This window comes from Prionailurus bengalensis, chromosome B3 (genome assembly GCF_016509475.1).
Source record: "Prionailurus bengalensis isolate Pbe53 chromosome B3, Fcat_Pben_1.1_paternal_pri, whole genome shotgun sequence".
Classification (NCBI taxonomy): domain Eukaryota; kingdom Metazoa; phylum Chordata; class Mammalia; order Carnivora; family Felidae; genus Prionailurus; species Prionailurus bengalensis.
The window spans coordinates 83,616,975-83,632,965 of NC_057355.1; the positions used below are offsets into that span (position 1 = coordinate 83,616,975).

The 15,991-nt window shown below is 41.2% G+C and overlaps 1 protein-coding gene across 4 annotated transcripts in view; it reads left to right on the top strand.

Moving 5' to 3' along the window:
* The window catches only part of NPAS3 (neuronal PAS domain protein 3), an 856,869-nt gene that overhangs the window by 721,312 nt on the left and 119,566 nt on the right, over positions 1-15,991 (top strand). For all 4 annotated transcript variants that reach the window (XM_043555965.1, XM_043555962.1, XM_043555964.1 and 1 more), the window contains one exon: positions 7,004-7,178. In XM_043555965.1, coding sequence (XP_043411900.1) covers positions 7,004-7,178 — 175 coding nt within the window. The remainder of the gene's footprint in view (positions 1-7,003; positions 7,179-15,991) is intronic.

The following is a 15,991-nucleotide window of genomic DNA, read 5'->3' on the forward strand; positions in this document are numbered from 1 at the left end:
AGATTGTTAATCCTTCTTTCTTGGCATCATCTCACTCTTTACTATGATGTAACCTTTAATTGCATCCTTTTTTCCTTTCCAGCACTGTGAGAAACAGTAAAAAGTTGGCCTTTCCTACCCTCCAGACACTTTAAAACTTCAAAACTATAGGAACCTTGTAAAGCCGGGTTTTAAAATTTCTTGATTTCATCACTTTCACAAATCCCTGGGCTCATTCCTGTGATGTAATGTCCCTTCGGTATCACAGCATTCTCGGGGTTCTTCTTTTAACCAGTGTCTGTTAATGAAAGAAAAAGGATATTGACATATCAAAACCATTGTAGGACCACTGCTTTCATAATACCCGGTGATGGAGAAATACCTGAACCATAGGAAGAAAAAATGAAATACAGTATATAATATATTTCTCAAGCAGGAAAAAAAATGGGGGAGACTTCAAAAGTCTGGATCTGTTTTATACCCAGACTACTTCTAGAAGTATTCAAATATGCTCAATTGTATTCTAAGTAATGACCCATCTAACACTTTTGAATATTTAACAGTGTCCTTGATCAATTCAACTGTTGGGAGTGATAGTCATAAAAGCAGCATGCTGTTCCGCATAACTGTGCCTAAATTTGAAGCAGTATCCTCAATTTGTTGTTTCTCCTTTTGTTCCATTTCTCCAACAGCTTTTTTCTTTTTCTTCTCTGAGAACTAAGAAATCCACTGGAATTATCTCCTGGCACTTCTTAATCAAAGTTCAGAACTAGGTGAGGCTGTAGTCTCTTTGGATGCTGTGGTTGCAAATTCTCAAGTCGGGCACTCCAGGGGTTATAGAAAAGCATACAAAAAACAACAACGAAAAAGTACTTGGCCTCACCGATTCCCAAAGGAGCTGAAATGTTTATTTCTGAAGATAAAATAAACACATGATATGGTATCTTTTAGCTCAAATTCTTCTAAGGGAGAGCTCTGTTAACACATCTGTAAGAAGAGAGTTGGATTCGTTTTCTTATTTGATGACATTGCAAGGATGTTTCATTCTACCTCATAGTTCTGATATAGAACCTTTCTTTCTTCTTGTTCTACTAATTTATACATGTATTTCTGTAACAGACCCAATGCTTTTATGCGTTTTTCTTCAGATAAGTCAGCAAATACATAGAATGAGACAGAGCAGTAAAGAACATCAAGTTGCTGTCAAAACAGTTCATAAATATTCAGTAGAGTTCTGCAATACGTAGGAAGTTATGAAGATGGCATTAAGATACCAGTAAATCCAAAGAAAACCTATGCTAATCAAGCTATCACATCTTATTATATTTTATTCTTTTATCACTTTATTATCCCTCAATAATATAAATGGGACCCCCAAAAAACTACAAATCCTAACCTGCCATGCTGAGATAGAATTTCCATCTTATCCTGGGTATTTTCTAGCCAGGGTCTTACAGTAGATCTGAAAGCCTAACCTGGGAGTTCATTCTCCAAACCACTTGCCACTAACATATTTTTCTCTCAGGTCTGACCTTCTGTCCCAATTTTGCTGCCATCCTCTGTAGGAGTGGGGCCCAGCTGCAAAGCCCTCTGGAAAAAGGGCTGAACCCAAAATGCCTCCAGTCCTCCCAGCAATCTCAATGCTCTCAAAAAAAAAAAATTACAAAAGGTTTAGGAAATTGTATGTTAAATGGCAGGTTTTAAGTAATATTTTTTATGTGCTAAAAATGAACGCTGTGTTATTCTTAAGACTGAAATATTTTTAAAGAAAGAAAGAAGCATCTTCCTTAAGCTGTTCCACTATGGAGATGACTGGCAACATTGCTACCTGTTCCTCATTTGTACCCAGCCATCTCAGTCAAAGGGGCACCGAATTCAATGAGTTGCACTGTTAGTACATCGCTGTACTTAAAAAGTATTTGCTCACCCCAGGGGGCCAAGCGAAGGCTATTGACATGCTTGCTTGATGTATGAGAAGACAAATTAGTCCCCCATCCTATCTACCAGCAGGGTACAGTGACCCTACATGGAAAAGTCAACTGAAACCACTGTATAATATATTTACATTTTTTTCCAGGAAACTTCAGAGTTACCAAATCAACTGTGTCTAGTGTGCAAATTGCATGCAAGCTAACAGAATGTGAATTAAATTTGAGGAAAGCCATGGTTTAGCTTGACTATGCAGATGTCACTAGCTGCTACAGTCTTTTCTGGAGGAATCTATGGTAGCTTGGAGTGGGGAAGCACAGGGAGAAAGGAACTTAAGTGAAATGCTGTTCCTGGATCTGACTGCTTATTACTCATTGGCTCTCTCCTGCCCCTTACACATTCTTAGCTGTTTTCTAACACACTAAGCAATATGAGAGAAGAATTTCTCAGCGTCACAAAGCTGGAGTAAAGATGGACTGAGTGAGCAAGGTTGAAAACATCACTGCTTACTTTTCCTTCTTAGGTTAGAGAAACATCTCAAAGTCCCCTGGGTCTGTGCTTGAGTTTAATAAACTTTTTTTTTTTACCACCACATAAGGTGATCGGACTTACTAGAATAATAAATAATAAATAAATAAGAGTGTCTCATATTTGCCTCACAATGCAGTTTGCACTAATCAGAGGAGCACAAAGGTATACCTTTCCATTATGTAGGTCATAATTGATATAAAATAAAATTTCTCCGAATTTCTACCATTAACTTGAAAGGATACTTCATGAAACTGTGAACATTTGGATAACCGGCTAACCACAGCTCTCTCATAGATTGCGGAGAGGGGGTTACAAAAGAGGGCTGTGTTAAAGAGTTCCTTAAAACCTGTATTTTCCTGGCATTTTTATAGTTCTGTCCTCCATTAAGCTCAGTTGCCTTTTACAGAAGAAGGCAGAAGTCTCAATGCATTCAATAAATACTTATTGGAAATAAATATATTATGGTGCTATATATGGCACCTCATTTTACAGGGCAAATGTTATAATAATCGTGCCATGAATAATATAAAAGAACCATCCTACGCTTGTTCGAATCAAGCCCAGGCCTCAATGTCTCTCTTTTATTCATTCAGCAAACATTTGTTGTAGAGCTACTGTGTGTAAGCCACTAGTCCTAGTTCTCAGCAGGCAAGTTTTGGAAGAGTTGGTAACTGAGGATGTGAAGATACCCGATTAACTATAGTACCATTGGGTTGGAGCTGTATTTATTTTTCCTATTTCAAGGTAACATGAGGTAATGTCTGTTTCCCAAGTGAAAGATCCCCAGTCTTGGCTCCTGTGGTGTACTTTGCGACACAGAATTTAGAGTGGCAGGTGAGTTCTAGCCAGCCTTCCTAAGAGGGAAAAGCAGACAAGGGGTGAGAAAAGTGGTTGACTGAGTTAGCCAGCTGGGCTTACCGCCCTACTTCGACCAGCAAACAGCTGGGTAAATTCGAACAAGCGTTTTTAACTTCTCACCTATTAAATAAGAGGGCATTAATGGACGGTTTGTAAGGTCTCTTCCAGCTCTAAAATCTAATAAAGTGAATTGAAAAGCAGTGTGAGGAATATTAAAAATGCTAGACAGAGGCGCCTGGGTAGCTCAGGCAGTTAAGTGTGAGACTCTTGATTTCAGCTCGGGTCATGATCCCAGGGTCATGGGGTGGAGCACCGTGTTGGGCTCCGTGCCGAGTGTGGGGCCTGCTTGAGATTCTCTCTCTCCCCCTCTTCTCCTTTCCCACTCACTTGCTCTATCTAAAAGAAAAGGAAAAGAAAAAAAAAAAATACTGAAGAAAAAAGAAAGTGCTAGACAAATGTAAGATGTGAGGAGGAGGACTCAAGGCCCATAGAGTTTTGTCGAGCCCCGTATCGTTTTCAGTTTAGTACACCTGCTTTCTCATCTTTTTTTGGCCTAAGAGTCTGAAGGCAAAGCCTCCTCAGCTATGGGGTTGAGCGGGCTGCCTGCCCCTGGCCTGCCGCCTCCATGGCGCTCAGTGTTCTCAACAGAGTAAAGCTAAAGGATGGGAGGAGCTCAGAGGTCCCTGCTCAGCCTCTCTGACTGTAGACACACTGTCCGAGAAGTGGTAGGATGTCAAGGCAGACTTGGAACCAAATTCTACCTCCGCCATCAGCCTTTTCTACTCTTCAGGTTCTTCTTCTGTGAAACGGGAATTACCGAAACAGTTCAAAAGAGGGTTATGAGGAAGAGTCAAAGAAAAGTATGGAAGGGACTTGTACACGGTGGTCGGTAGCTACCCATAGTGTTAGTGCTGTAGTTGAGTCTCAAAGCGGGCATCACTCCTGCTGCACCCTCTGGTTAAAGCCATGTCCCAAAGCCCCCCCACACACACACCGTAAGAACGCCTCACCACAGATAGGTAGGAGTATGTGTGTCTGAGTGCCATCCTTTCTTATCCAACAAACAGCAGCAACAACAGCAGGCATTTATTTTGTTGCTTGTTTCTTAAAAAGTAATTTCTTCTGCACGGTTTCACTCGATTTGCAAACTCAGGCCCTAGACAGGTCGAGCAAGTCTTGTTTTCAACTCGGCTCTTAGGGCCCCCGCCTTACACCATTCCCAAGGAGTGACACTCCCAGGGAGGTGGCGGTGGGGGGGGGCCTTCTGTGTAGAATCCGACGTGAGTCGTGCCCCCCAGAATCCTACAGAGTGGCAAGACAGTCACTTAAATGCCAACTCTGAGTAGGAAAGTAAAAACCCAGGGACGTTAAATGAATGGTCCAAGGTTACACAGCACAGGAGGAAAAGATTCTCATCTCCAGGTCAAGTTAGGACTCCAAGTAGTTTGTACTTTCCCTTACGCTGTGTGACCTTGAGTGTGACACATACAGAGAGAATTTGATCCTATCATAGTCTTTGTCCACTATTAGGCTTCGGGGTATCCTGGTGGAAGATCCCTTGGGGTCACTGGAGGACGGTGACACAGCACACTGTGACTCAGTCTTGCTCTAGCTGTGCTGTACGTGGCACATCCATTCTATCATGGAAAGGAAATGCCTGCACACCCGAGCAAAGCAGGCTGTGGAGACAGCGGCCTACTCCTCCTCGCCGTAAGACTGACTTGCATGAATATTCAATAGCCAGCACCCCTAAAAAATCTATTAATCTCCCACCTGTGTTGTCATCTTATCACAATCTGTGGTCTGTGCCAAAAGGCACATTGCAGTATTAAAGGAAGACTCGGAGTTTGCGAAGTGACAGAAATATTTATTAAAGTGCTGCAGTCGGACTCCGTGCAAAATGAGAGTGACTTCCTCATATTCACTAATCCCCAAACAAAATAACCATCAAGAAATATTAAAACACACATTTTATTAGTTTCATTTAATTTCTTAATTGCTCAAAGTCAGTTTACCCATTTATTGCTGTGTGAAATGCTTAGAGGCAAGGCGCACATTAAAGGGATTATTTCCATGTAATCCCTCCCTCCCAGAGGGTAGGAACTGATCACTTATGAATCCTGATTTACGCTCTGTAACAATATCAAATGGAGGAAATAGTTATTGTAAAATGATGGAGTCAGTAGTCGGGTAATACAGTAGGAGAGTGTAATTTAATAGCAAAGAGAAAGTACCTCATTTTCGGTAAAAGTTATGCGAGCCTTTTCAGGAATAGCTATTAACCAAACTGAATTTAGCCTTCCATTTTTCTGGCTATACCTCCGTTAATTGATAGATGTTGAAGATGGGTAGCCTGTTACGATTTTAATCAAATGGTGTCCGGGAGTAGATGCGATCGTTTTGCTGGGACTTGGAGTTCTGGGGATAATAATTGCTCTGGGCATTATGCTCTCTGTGACAGTTCGCCCACTGCTGACCTTCCTTCTTGGAAGAAAGAGTGTAGGCTCTCAGGTGGAATTTGGAGGGATGCTGGAGGGATCCCCCAGGAAAGGGAGATGAGGTAGCAAGGAGTTGTAGGGACATATCCACCAAGAAACAGGAGAGTCTGAACTTCTGGCACGTGGGTGCATCATAGCTGGCCTGAGACCATTAAACCCCCGAGGACTAGGGAAACCCATCAGGGACCCAGGAAAGAGCTTTTTCTTGTTCAGTTGCTGACACATCTCTCCCTGTCATAGTAGCTGTAACCCAATGTTATTTTAGGAGCGTTACTGCTCTTCTCGGAAGGAGGTAAGAATTATACCATCAGAAGAGTACAGAGGTAAAGCCAATCCCTTAGACAGCACACAACTTCTTAGAACAGCATACAAGCTAGACAGGGGCCACGCCTCACAGCATGGAAATAAGGCAGTGCCTCCATTTCAGCTGACCCCCTTCTGATATCTGTTGTTCATTCCCTACCTGTAGAATCAGCCTGATACAAAAAGTATACAAAATAAAACATTTTCTCCCTCAAGGAGATTTGTACCGTGTATCTTATTGGAGTGAAGGCGAAACAAGCTGATACTGGCAGGAAAAAAAAAATGGTGGGTTCAGACCCCAGCTGACCTCTTTCGCATGGAAGATTCTCCATATGATACCAAACTAACGAGTAATATTTAATGAAAACATGGTGCCTTTGCATCTGTTTGTAAGCAGCACTTCTTCCATCTAAATTTTACGTAGAAAAAAGCTGGTATGTATAAATACACATCTTGGAATTCTGTGTATTTTAAGGAAAATACTCATCCGCTATCTCTGGCTGTTTCTCTACAAAGCCCAAACTTCTCAATAAGAAAACCGTAGGATTCAGTCAATCATCCGGTTGACATCAAACATGCAAGTATTTGATGATGCGTGGATAAAACAGCTGAACGAGAGAGGCAGACTCATCCACATTTCCCAGAATGTTTTGGCTTTATGCAAACAACAGTACATGCGAAAAAACTGGGCTCAACAATCGCTAACTAAAGACCTACAAAAACAACCTTTGTCTTTCAACTTCAAGAATCCCTAAGCACTTAAGGATAAAGACTGAGAACCAGGATGGTTTCTGGGGTCTGCACATATTTCCTTTTCTGCTCAAGATCTGAATCACAACCATGCTGAATTTGAAAACGGAGAAGCTGTGACACCTTTCTTTCCACCCTTTCTCTTCCCCCTCTAGGTGGAGCTGACAGGCAGCAGCGTCTTTGACTATGTCCACCCGGGGGACCACGTGGAGATGGCAGAGCAGCTGGGCATGAAGCTCCCGCCTGGGCGGGGTCTCCTCTCGCAGGGCACCGCTGAGGATGGGGCCAGCTCAGCATCTTCCTCCTCCCAGTCGGAGACCCCTGAGCCAGGTGGGAATTGCGATTCCGTCGTGTGGGATGGTGGGCAGGACCTTTGCCAACGATTGCACTCGAGTTGCCCGTGTGAAGAGACTATAAATAGGTCTAATGGTATTTAACAATTCCATGCAGCTTTCTGTCCCATGCAGTAATTAAATAAGGAAGAGATTTGAAAATAAGGAGACATTTTAATAAGTATAATCCTGAGATCTAATTTCAGTTGAACAATACATAGAGAAGGTACTAGTTCCTTTAGTTTCTCTTTCAAATTACTAGAGGGAAAAGGTTCAGATTTGGAAAGCCCTCTTCCGTTTATTGTCACCATGGCTAAATGTAATGCATTTATTTATTATTCAGCAAAATCTATAATAAAGGTTCCTTGAATATTAGCTTGTAGAGAATTAAAAATATTAGGGACTTGCAGAAATCTTGGGTTTTTTTTTTTTTGTAAGCATCAGAAGGTACTTGAAAGATGTGAACAGATAAATTAAGGCTAAAAAGAAAACAGAAATGGCTACATTTTAAACTGCCTTTCCACCCTCAGTATTTAATTAGATCAATTGTATAGAGGAATGAACAGAGGTGACATTCCTCATTGGGATTCCTTCCAGGACTCTTATAGACTTTGCATTCAGAATGTTCCCATTTTCATTGTGTTGTACTGATGATAATTTAAGTATTAGGGGAAAATCCATTTATAAATTAAACAAAATGACTTGATATCCATCAGTCCCCTAGTTCATCAAGCTGTTCAAACACGGGGAAGATTGGCTGGTCGGCCTGGGTCTTCCGAGAGCGCTGGTAATTAGATCTGCGAAGGATTTATTCTTTGCTGATTGGGGCTTTAAATTAATTGAAGTTCCACATTTGTGGTTTTGTCCTTTTTGTACTTTTTTAGAGGAGATATTTCATATTCTTGTGTGGTGGAGTGCTTGGCCAAGCAGCAGTGGTTTAAATGTTAATTTTTCTCATGAGAAGTTTAAGATTTTTAATGAATCAAGGCCTGATTTGAAGTGCAAAGTTTTATTTGCTTACTTGGGAAATTATTTTTGCACTCTTTAAAGATGCTTGTGCTTTACTTGATATGTTGTTTTAAAACAGCTTTGCAACGCAAACTGGTTTTGTAGAAAGAAACATGGGGAAAAAAACCTGTCTTAAGATTAATACTAAAATAATTCTAAGAAAATACTTAAATTTGACCTGCTTAAAAATAATCACAGTATGTTTGCTCACACAGAAGGGGGGGGGAAAAAATAACCTATTTGCCTGTTTGGAAATATGTTGATTCCATCTAAAATCAATTCATGTTTCCTTGGCTAAGTTATCTGCAGCTTCTAGGACACCATTCTGCAGCACTGATGAGCCTCTTTCTCCAATGAGCACCAGACATGAGAAGAGAGAGTATTTGAGACTACCCTTGGCCATTTACAAATGAAAATAATTCGTTCACAGGGAAGTCATACATTCTTCTAGCGTTGCTCACTGACTTCACCGAATAGATATGTCAGTGAGATCATTCAAACTGCTTTTGGTCATTAGAATATTCCTATCTGGGCAGATTGGAGAAGCAGCACATGAAAATAGGTTTTTACTCTTCCTTTCTGGATGATGGATGGGGAAACCTGGCAGCTCAGGACTGTCCACACTCAGTGTGTAAGAGTTCAAGTTTATAAAACCCTTGTTTCCCTGACTGACAAACTCTCGAGAAGATCTCCAGCCTTCCCCCTGGGCAGCCTTCCCTCTCCGTCAAAACCAAGGGCTAACCTTCTGCCCCAGTAGGAAGCTCAGACACCTCAAGGCTGCCCCCCGCCCACTGGTGCACAGCTCCAAGAGAAAGTTCTCTGAATATGGAGCCAAAATCTAACTTGGCTCCCACTGACCCCACATCTGTCCTCTGGGGATCTCATTTCAGATCTCATTTCAAATCCGGTTCCTCACCATCTTAGCCTCTCAAATACGTGAAGTCAGATACACCAGATTCTCCCTCCCTCCCTCCCGGCTTCCTTCTCCTTTTCAGGTCAAACAGCATGGAATCCTACAACCGTTTTCAGTGGCATGTTCCTAAGACCCCCACCACCCTAGTCACCCACCCCCGGCTGCGCTTCCGTTTGTTAGTGACCCTCTGAGAAGTCAGTGAAGTCCTCTAGATGTATTCTGACTAGGACAAAGCAGAGGGGCAGTCCTCTTTCACAGTTTAGGCTACTGTACTTTTCTTGAGACAACCTAAGGTTGAATTAGGTCCTCTTGGCAGCCAGGTCACACTGTTGATTCATATTGAGCTTCATGTCTCCCCAAACACGTGTTAAGGGTAAGTAACTTGTCACTTGGAAAAGATTTTGATCGGGAGAAAAAAAACAAACCACAGCCTGTAAACCAGTTCTGCAGGGATATCTCGAGCTCAGGTCAAAATCAAACTGGTTTAAGATTGATTATAAGAACTCTGATCAATCCCACGCCTTCCACGAAGCCCCAGGATACATAAAACAACTCTAGGCACACTGTTAGAACTCAGTTCCCACTTAGAATCTTTTAATTCTGGATATTAGAAGAATAACATAGCTCCTTTAAAGTTACTGTGTCGTTCAACATTGAAGTGTGATTGACAATCTCCTTGGTTTCTTTCCCCGGCCCTCCCAGCCTTCTTTGAGCCATCCTAACTAGTAAAATTGAAAATTCTGCTTTCTACATTTCTTAACAGCCGGGGCTCATTAGCGACAGTCGTGTAAGAAGGGTTTCTCTTCCTTGATGAAGAGTCTATCTCTTACTATTACAAAATGTGAAACTTACTTTGCCTTAAAAATCTGTAGCCTTGGTTATTTTCAACCTTAGGCTTAAAAGGCAATTAGACTGACTGCTCAAATACTGAAAAGCAGCTCAAGGTGCTACCTTTAACTAAATATCTTCACTAATGCAGATCACTGCTCCAAGGGAATTACTTAAAAAGTTCATGTCAGGCACTACATCCCAAAGCTGCTTATGTTTCTTACAGGCTGAAGGAATTTTAACAAGATTTCCTAATTCTTAATAATATGAGGGGACATTTTTGAAGACTTGTTCATTGCATCGTAATCTTTTAAACGATGATGAAACACAGATTCTTTTTTAAATAGTAGTGTAATTTTGTTGGAAAGGGGATATCAATATGTGGTGATTATGAAAATGAAGGTATGGACTTCTTCAGAAGCCCTGGTGTGTTCAGTGTAGCATTACTAAATGACTGAAATCTAAATAACATTTGGCATTATAATAAAAGGAAATAAGTGACTAAACCCGCCTAACAGGCAGTGATACTGTGCCGTAATAAGAATTCTGTTTCTTTGAACTCCCAGCCCTGTGACTGTCTTATCTTGAACCAGTCTCAAGATAATGGCCGGGGCGGGGGGGGGGGGGGGGGGGGGGAGGGGGAGAGGAGAGGAGGAATCTCTTGACTATTGGAAACCCAAATAAATATTTGATATGTATGCATCGTTAGTCATAGTTGAAGTAAATACGGTATTTCTTTTAGAGAAATCTTAAAGCAGGCAGAGGAAAAATACATGAGAGGCCTTGTTTGAAAAGTTAGACCGTTCTAGAGTGCCTGCCTATGTAGGTCTAAACATTTTGGAAGAGCTGGTATCAACCTGAGGCTCCTGAAACAGGGGGACAGGGGGAGCATACAACCTCTGGGACCTGATGGGACCTTTTCTTTTTCCAGATCTGCGTGTATCTTTTCATTACTTTCAATGATTCTGTAATCTTGGGATTATGAGTGCTATCTTCTTCTCTTAATACATCTCAGTGCTGCATCTTTTAAGTGCTTAATAAACAGAAGAGCAGCTCCTTCAAAAAATCTGGAGGAACTTTAAAAATCTCCTTATTCTGAAGGTGTTATTTTCCTTAAGTGAGGTCGTAAAATTGAGTTTTATTCTTTTTTTCTAATTATAAAATTAACTCATTGTAAAAAGTTTAGAGAATGCAGAAAAGAATAAAGACCACCAAAAATCCCACTACCCCAAAATGACCACTGTTCATGTGCGTTCTATGTTTCCTATCTTTCCAGATCTTCTATTCCTGTATACATATATAAGTATGTAGTGGTTGGTGGGGGAGCGGAGTCTCTGTCTGAAATAAGATAACATACAGGCTTCTGGTAGTCTGCTTTTCCACTTAACCTCCCAGGCAACTTTCTCTGTCCCGTCTCTCACTTTAACATAAAATGTCCTTTCTGTCTCCAATGGTTTGTTTCCCACTAGCTAACAATCAAGTCCCAACTGTAGGAGCCCTGGCGGGAGTAACATACCTGGGCCCTGCTTCAGAGGGAATTCAGCCAGGACAAAAGGTTCTTGCAGCTTATTGAATGGGTACGAGCTCATAGAGAGAGAAATCGATACTGCACCAGGATTTAGACAATTTAGCAAAATGTATGAGACAGTACTTTTGGTCAAGAATAACTATAGCAGCATGGTTAACCATTGATTGTCTAACGTAGAGGTTACTGCGCTCCGTCTCAAGTTTCAGGCAGACCTACCCTGTTATGGGGGGGTTAACATCATCATCTCATAGTATGATCTTTACGCTATTATGCCTACTCTATATCCTGAATATTTTAAAGACAAGCAGAACTGAAGCAGTTGAGTACTTGCCTGCATGGAAATAATCTGCATTTTCTACTTATGCGTCTGCGCTGTGGTAAATTTGATCAGCACTTGATTCTACAGGAACACAATTCCTCAGAATTCATTAGACAGCGTTCACAATAAGTGATGTAATTAGAGGAATAAACAGGAGTAACAATAATGAATGTAAAAATTTATCTGAGGATCAGGTTGCTATTTTGTTTCAAAAACTGCTTCGATATGAGATACACTTGTACTTTTAAGGGTGAATTATTTACCATCTAATGTACTGTTGGTGGGGGTGGGGTGATGTTCTTTGATTCTTTTTGTTGTTGTTGTTGTTGTTCAAGTTTCCTATCAATGAACTGAATTTAGAAGTCAGGCAAGGGAAACCATCTTACTAACCCCACATCCAACCTCAGTCCCCAGACAATGTGACTGTATCTACAGCACTTTCTGCTGTACTGCAAATGTCAAACAGAAGGTGTAATGGATTTAATATTAGCGCTGGCCAAGGTGTTGAGGGAGCTGTTAATAATGTCACTCCAGTTATTGATCTGAAGCCTTTAAAAATCAAAGAAAAGTGAGAGATCCCCTACTGGGGAAAGGCACACAGTGACTGGTTTTTATTGCCAATATATTTCTACATATAGAGTGGCAACTTTCTGGAATTATGTTATCACCATTAATCTCTGTGAGATTTTTGAAGTCGTTATATGGTAAGATAATATCATGGAGACTGCTCCGCATGCTAATGCTAAAAGACCAGACCGAGTTCTTTTAGACATCAACAGCTTAATAATTTGCGTGGTGACTACAACATTCAAGTTGTCGAACGTAAGACGTTTATTAGCACTAGATTTACTCCTGATGGCAATGTTGGATCCACTGGAAGTGTAATATGCAAACCGTATAGTCACTAGCATGAGTTACTTTCTACTTTTGCCTTTCTAAAACTCTGACTACACCAAGTAACTACAAACCATGTGGTGACTCACTTGAGATGGAAATGAATTTTGTTTTGCAATATGCGTACTTTTTCAGGAAACTGCTAATCCTTCAGTCTGAATGGCAGTTTGCCTGCAATGAAATTTCTGCTTTCCATGGTCCCCAACTAATAAATGAAATTAAAATGTATAATTTATGTTGAATGTTTATCAAACTGTAAACACACATTTAATTCCTTTCCATATTCATACAATATAAGCAAAGATAAATCCACCAGATAATGTACCACGGTTATCTCTGATGAATCGCATATAAAATGCATCTCTACTGTAGCCGTAGCCATGATCCAGACTAGTTCGCAATTAGCCAAAACTGGCCTGCCTCCTGTTAATGCCCATGTGCACATGTATGTGTCCAATCTAGTAGTCAGAAAGCAGCCTAACCAAAACGAATCTTTTCATAACCCAAAGAGATCATCACTTATGCATAAATTCAGCTTTTATCCAAAAAATTACATATGCAAAATTATTTCCCTTAGCTATAGCACTGTTATTTAGAAATGAAATAGAAATCCTCTTTTGCCACCCCTGAATGAAGATGACGCATATACACTAGAAACAAGCCAGTGCCATTCCAGAGACTGACTTGTCCAAGTCAGTTCTTCTTTTGCCTCAGACACACTACCCTGATGCAGTACCATTGTTTTTCATGCAGAAAGTAGACTCTTTTTATTTTTTTTTTATTTTTTTTTTAACGTTTATTTTTTTTTGAGACAGAGAGAGACAGAGCGTGAATAGGGGAGGGGCAAAGAGAGAGGGAGACACAGAATCTGAAACAGGCTCCAGGCTCTGAGCTGTCAGCACAGAGCCCGACGCGGGGCTCGAACTCACGGACCACGAGATCATGACCTGAGCCGAAGTTGGATGCCCAACTGACTGAGCCACCCAGGCGCCCCGAAAGTAGACTATTTTTAAATGTCGCTTTTATCCCCAGCTATGCTAAACAAGATCACCTGGAACTTCCACAAAAGGGAATCAGTATTTTCCAGGGCTCTTTTCCAGGGCTCTCTTCTGTCATGCAAGGCCTAGGCACACATCACCTTCATTTTTGTCTGTGTGTGATGAGGACATTTAAAAGCGACCTTATACTTCGAGGATCTTGCCTGAGGGAGCCAAAGAAAAGTCAGGAAAATCTCTTCTCCCTACCAGGCTGTGCTGGCCTGGGACCTGAGCTCTGCCCTTCTGGGCTAGCTCCCAGATCACACAGCTTCAGTGCAAGGCATTCTTCTGGGGCTTTTAATCATCAATTGACAAAGCCAGCCACTTGTTTTGTTTGTTTTAGTGAAGAGGGACAGATCATCCCTCAGCAAGTTGTCTTGGGTTTCATTTCAGAAACTCTGCAAATGTACCCCGTATCACCATAGGTAAAGAAAAGTCAAAATTATGACCTAGAAAGCTATATGAAATAACTGTTAAAAATAATGGGTTGAAAAAACTGACACCTCCAAACCCATGTTGGTGACTCCCTTGGCCACAGGAGAACAGCCTCTCTTTTGTTCCCAAAGAAGATGTTGGATCTCACCATAGCTCTGCTTGCCATTCTGAAACAAACTTTCTCTTCCAGAAGTTAAATCACAGTTGTTGCAACTCAAAACAAAGGACAGCTTTTCCATAAATTAATATAATGGGATCCAAGGGTTATCAAATGGTTTGTTCAAAAATAGAAACACGGGACTCTTATCAAAATACACCATAGTTTCACTCCATTTGTATGTAACATTTTTTTTCTAAACCGTCTATTGAAGGTTTAGAAGATCAATTTTTTCAACCCATTATTTTTAAGAGTTATTTTATATAGCTTTCTAGGTCATAATTTTGACTTTTCTTTACCTATGGTGATACGGGGTACATTTGCAGAGTTTCTGAAATGAAATCCAGGACAACTTGTTAATGGGTGATCTGTCCCTCTTCATTAAAACAAACAAAAAAAGTGCTGTCTTTGTCGTTGGATGATTAAAAATCATAGATTCTATTTCTAGAACTCTTGCCTCTAACAAAACACAAGTTATTTGCTTTTAATACATATCACTGCACAGAAATTTCATCCCTGTCCAAATTATACGATTCTGAATTCTTCATCTGCACTAAACAGCAGATTTACGAAGGATCAGTTACCTGGCATTGACTGAGCTTTGCAGGGTGCACAGATCAGAAGAGGCAGAACTGGCTGGAAACCATTTCCACCCCTAGTGAGCAATTTACTCATGATTGCTTGGGGAAAATACTGGAAATATTGCTTCTGTGTAAAGTTTGCAACTTCCAGTTGTCAGCCCTTTGCCAAGCATTTATTCCCGAGTACAGCTTTTAGAAGCAAAGCACACTCAGGCCACTGTTGACATGGTTGGCACTCATATCCTGCTTCGGGTATGCAGAGCACAGAAACCACTAATTATAGGAGTTAATTCACACACTGTCCCTCTGAGGCAGGTCAGTGTGTTATCCTTATTTTACGGATGGGGGAGTGTCAGGGGGGAAGTGATGGAAATTCCAAGTGGCTTGGCACAAACCACACAAGTTACTTCAGCAGCCAAGGTTAGAGTTGGGGTAGGTACAAAGCCTAGGAACTAGATGGAGAAAGGACAGAAAACCCTGTTAGCAGACCTGGGAGAGCAATTTTCTCCAAGAGGCTTCTGACATCCAGAGAGAAACCTAACTATCCCCTTATGCACATATTTCGTCAGCTAAACCATCTTTTTGTTAAATATAGTCTCTCAGCTCTCAGGTAGATAAAATCTTCCATCTGCTCCTTTGCCCTGTCTTCATCCCTACACCGAAGCATCTTATACCACAGTAAACAGTAGCATCTGAATCAATTATAGGCAAAATTCAGCCCCAAGTCTCTTGGTCCACATTAGCTGTGTGCCTTCTCAGCCAAGGGCACAGCCAAAATTGGCTCCCTGCATTTGGCCTCTGCTCTGCCTCAGGCTCTGGGCGGCTTTTCCAGGCTTTTCCTTTCAGGACCAGTCTTCCAAGGCAGGCATGGTGTGGCAAGAGAGCAAGAAGAAAAACGGAGTCCATTAGGAGTCAGTCAGATCCTCCCAGAGGTATCTGCTCATGAAACACAATCATGGTTTCTTGGGACCCATGGGAAACACCACCTAGCTTCTGTTGACAAAACTAGCTCGAGAGAGGGAAGAATTTGTGTCCTTTCTCTAGTTGTTATTAATTTGAGTGAAATCTTATTCAAGATCCAGGCCCACCTGATATCAGAGATTATGTAAAC